This window comes from Hippocampus comes, unplaced genomic scaffold (genome assembly GCF_001891065.2).
Source record: "Hippocampus comes isolate QL1 unplaced genomic scaffold, H_comes_QL1_v1.1 C17066117, whole genome shotgun sequence".
In the NCBI taxonomy this organism is placed as follows: domain Eukaryota; kingdom Metazoa; phylum Chordata; class Actinopteri; order Syngnathiformes; family Syngnathidae; genus Hippocampus; species Hippocampus comes.
The window spans coordinates 1-3829 of NW_017842045.1; the positions used below are offsets into that span (position 1 = coordinate 1).

The window sequence follows — 3829 nt, forward strand, 5'->3', positions numbered from 1 at the left end:
ACAGCGGTTACTACAGTGGACAGATTATCCTGTTATCCGGTTACAGGGTGCATAAAAGGGTTAAAACAGTTGACACTATGTGTATAATATTACAAAAATGTAATTTATAGCTTATCAACTTTGTTATGCTGGTTCCAGCGTCACAGTCAATACAAGTAGCTGCATGTAGACGCTTTTCATTTGCTCTTTCAAATTACATCTTAGAGGACGGCGGTTGAACGTTTTGAGTTTCGTTTTGGCTCATCATGTAAATAGTGAAGTATAATATCCCTGCTCAATGTCATATGATTGAAGGAACTGAAATGTTACACCTCTGCTCATAGAGGGCAGGACAAGTTCACCAGCAGCAGCAACATGTGACCGAACATAGTCTATTTATAAAGAGCGGTCCAGGGCACCGACCGGTGTGACATATGTGAGATTGCCAGACAACGGGACATTTTCCTGCAGGAGACTTCAGACCGGAACGTTTGTGCTTGTCTTCTTGCAGGTATGTTTTCTAGATAGTGAATTCAATCAAGCACGACGAGACAAATGGAATTGGAGATGACTAACAGAGAATGTGGTGAATACTAACTAACGAATGTGTGCCTTTAGAATTAAAATAAGTCACCTGTTGAGTACTTTGTGGTCAAATTGGTCCATGCAGTGCTGTAAAATGTATCAAATATTTTGCCCCTATTTGTACTAATTAATGTTGTGACTGGAATAAGCCCCATATTGCACGACTTGAGAGGTCTTAAATCTTTACCTGATACAATATTGTCTACAGCTTTACAAGTGCCCTATATTTAGCACAAACATGTCGCAGCCCAGACAGTTCAATGCTATCAAGAGGACAAATGGGCAACCAAAACACTTACAGAATGACCTTTGCGTCGCCATTTCTACTCCCAGGAAAGCATGTGAGCTGTTGGAATGGATGACTTGGATCACAGCATGCGCATCGCCGAGGAGGTCTGGTCCAACTTCTGCCAGGAGAGCGAGGAGTGCTGTGTGCCGCAACCTCTGCTCGCCTGTCCCGAGGGCCTCCGTTGTTCCGACCGCTCGGTTCCAGCCACTCAGTCGCCACAGAGCTTAGAAGAAAATAGAACAACTTGTGTTAAACTGGAGCTCATTCAGGATGTCATAGAAGAGGATACAGCTGAGGATAATAAAGCCCAAATATGTAATGATACAGGAATTCCTTTTCTCAGTCAGGAGGTGCACGTAACAGAGGAACGCATCCCCGAAGAGACCCAAAAAAGCATCGTACAGACACCGGAGGTCAATGACGTCGCTCGGTCACTGCCGACTGAGCGTGAAACAAAAGTGAGATGTCTGGCTCAGGCTGGCAGCGAATTTCCTCCGAGAGAGGAGAAGGAGCGCTGGTTTGTGACGCTGTTGTTGAATGACAGTCCAGTGTCGCGCCGGGCCAGTGCAACTCCAAGGAAAAAAAAAGCTCAACTTAAAAAAAAATGGTGCAGACCCAGGCGGGAGCCTCAACACAATGAAAGTGCGGTGAATAAAAATATCAACGCGACACCAAATCAAAACAGAAGCGAAGAACGAGTCGGGCAGAAAACCTCTTGTGGTTCAGTCCAAAACATTTGTATGGAAACCAGGCATGATGGCGATATAGAACGAAACGACAGAAAAAGACCTCTGCGCGGTGAAGATATAACGCAAGACCGTGAAGACGGAACCATACAAGATATTCAACAAAACCGCCAAGAAAGAACCCTGCATGTCGATATAGTCCAAAGCAAGAAAGACGAAACCTTGTATGATGGCGATAGAACGACACATCAAGATGACAGCATGCGGCAAGACAAAATAGAAGCGACCCTGAATGGTGATGAAAGAACGCAAACCAAGAGCAAAAGGGCCTTCTGCGTAGATCACACCACACGGCAAGACAATGTCGAAGAACGCCTACAAGGTGACGATATGGCGCAAAACAACAAAGAAGGGGCCTTACATGATGACGGCGCGCTGCAAAACGATACCGAAGGCACCCCGCATGATATTTTTCATTTGGAGAGGGTGGACTCAGATGAGTTTGTGGACAGTGTTGAATTCTTCACCTTTCCCAGTTCTGGTTCTGAAATCTATCTTTCAGCTTCTGAATCAGTGGCTCAGGATCTCTTTGAGGAGGATTCCGTTGAAAATCAACCAAGAGAGTTCCCGTCCTACACCTCATCATCATTATTATTATTACCACACAACTGTGATCCAATTCAAAGTTCTGGTGCTAGGAGTCTGCAAGCCAAAGAATCAGACGACAACGGTGGAGGTTCTGATAAAGTTTTTGTTGAGCCCACATGGGCGTTTTCACCATTGACGAGCCAAAGAGGTGCCACACCTCCAGCTGAGAGCTCCACCCATCAGAAAGCAGATCTGCCACGAGTCCAAACAGAACCTCACCTGACAGCATGCGGTGTCGACGGTCCTCGGTCGGTTCCTGATGTCATCATCACCCCCGTGGCCGACGGCCCCGAAGCGTACGCCCAGGCTGCGGGCCGCGCGCCGTGCGTCTTCGCCATCTCGGCCTTCTGGGACGAAATGGAAAAATTAACCATCAATGATATTTTACAGCTGAGGATGGCGAGAAGCCCGCCTTCCACGGAGACGTCCGATGTCCCGTCACAAAGCGGTTCCCTTGTGGACCCCGACGAGCTTCATTTGACAGACGGAGGCCTCACGGATGTGTCCGACGCCGCTGACTCGGACTATTTCACACAGCCAGACGACTCCAAGGTGGACAGATCCAGTTGGGATTTCTCTGTGTGTGACTTTGAAGATGACTACTGGCAATTTTTGGGCATGAGTAGGAACGCCAGTCCTGATCTGAGCTGCAAAACCCAACGGGAGGAAGAGGAAGAGGAAAGGTCAACCGGAATCCAGACCCCAGTACCAGTCGAAGACTCCGCAAGACAAAACCCAATGCCCAGAGCGATGATGAAAAACAAAAGTGTGCAGAATATACGAGCTCTCAACACGGATGATTTATCTTTGCAGTCACATTTACACAATGATGAGAAGAAGTCCAAGAGAGACAGTCTGGGGTCAATCGTAGCAGCACCTCTCCAAGGAGACGATCTGGAATTTTCCCCAGAATCCTTCATCACAGAGGAAACGGGAAACAGGAATGTCATTTTTGTCTATGATCCAGAAGGGACCTCACATGCTCCAGGATATAATGATATGATTTGCACATGTGAGCATAAAATGTTCTTACCAACTCAGAGCCATAATTGGAAACCCATCCCGATTTTCTCCTGCTCACATCCGACCGTCAGAGAACTCCCGCTCCTCAAAAGGAATGATCCATTTTTCAGCGTAGACTTCTTGGAAGAGGACGTTATTTCGCCTGTGCGAATTGTCTCGCGTGCTCTCCGGGTAGCTGAATCTCAAAGTGGGAGGAGCTTACTGCCATTCGGTAAAATCCGCTTCCAAGACAAAGGCAGCATCTGGTACAGAAGGTCTGATGGGTGGGAACTGCCGACCCAAAGTGAGGAGGGCGGTGTGGTTGTTCCCACGGTGGGAGGAGTTTCCCTTCAAGCACTTGAGCAGCAGAGGATCGTGGGAACAATACAGAGACCAGGTAATCATCGCAGGTGAGAAAATGAACGTCGGGAAAATTAACGACATCGATGAATGTTTCCTCTAGTGCGAGTGGGCGTCTTGTCTGCGCTGCAGCAGTCTGACATGTGTTTGGTCTGCATCGCATTTGCCTCCTGGGTACTGGCATCATCAGATCCAGAGTCTGCTGATGCCTGGAAAGCAGGTAGGAGACACTTCATTAGGTACACATACTCAAGTCTTACGAGAGCTGTCTCCAGGGGTG

At 47.7% G+C, this 3829-nt stretch overlaps 1 protein-coding gene across 1 annotated transcript; it reads left to right on the forward strand.

The window, feature by feature from the left end:
• Positions 1 to 73: 73 nt before the first annotated feature.
• On the forward strand, positions 74 to 3826 carry perm1b (PPARGC1 and ESRR induced regulator, muscle 1b; the record flags this gene model as incomplete). Its single annotated transcript, XM_019859708.1, has 3 exons — positions 74 to 490; positions 898 to 3586; positions 3653 to 3826. Coding segments are annotated over exons 2-3 (2842 nt in total), but the record flags the coding sequence as incomplete, so codon positions are not given.
• Positions 3827 to 3829: the final 3 nt, after the last annotated feature.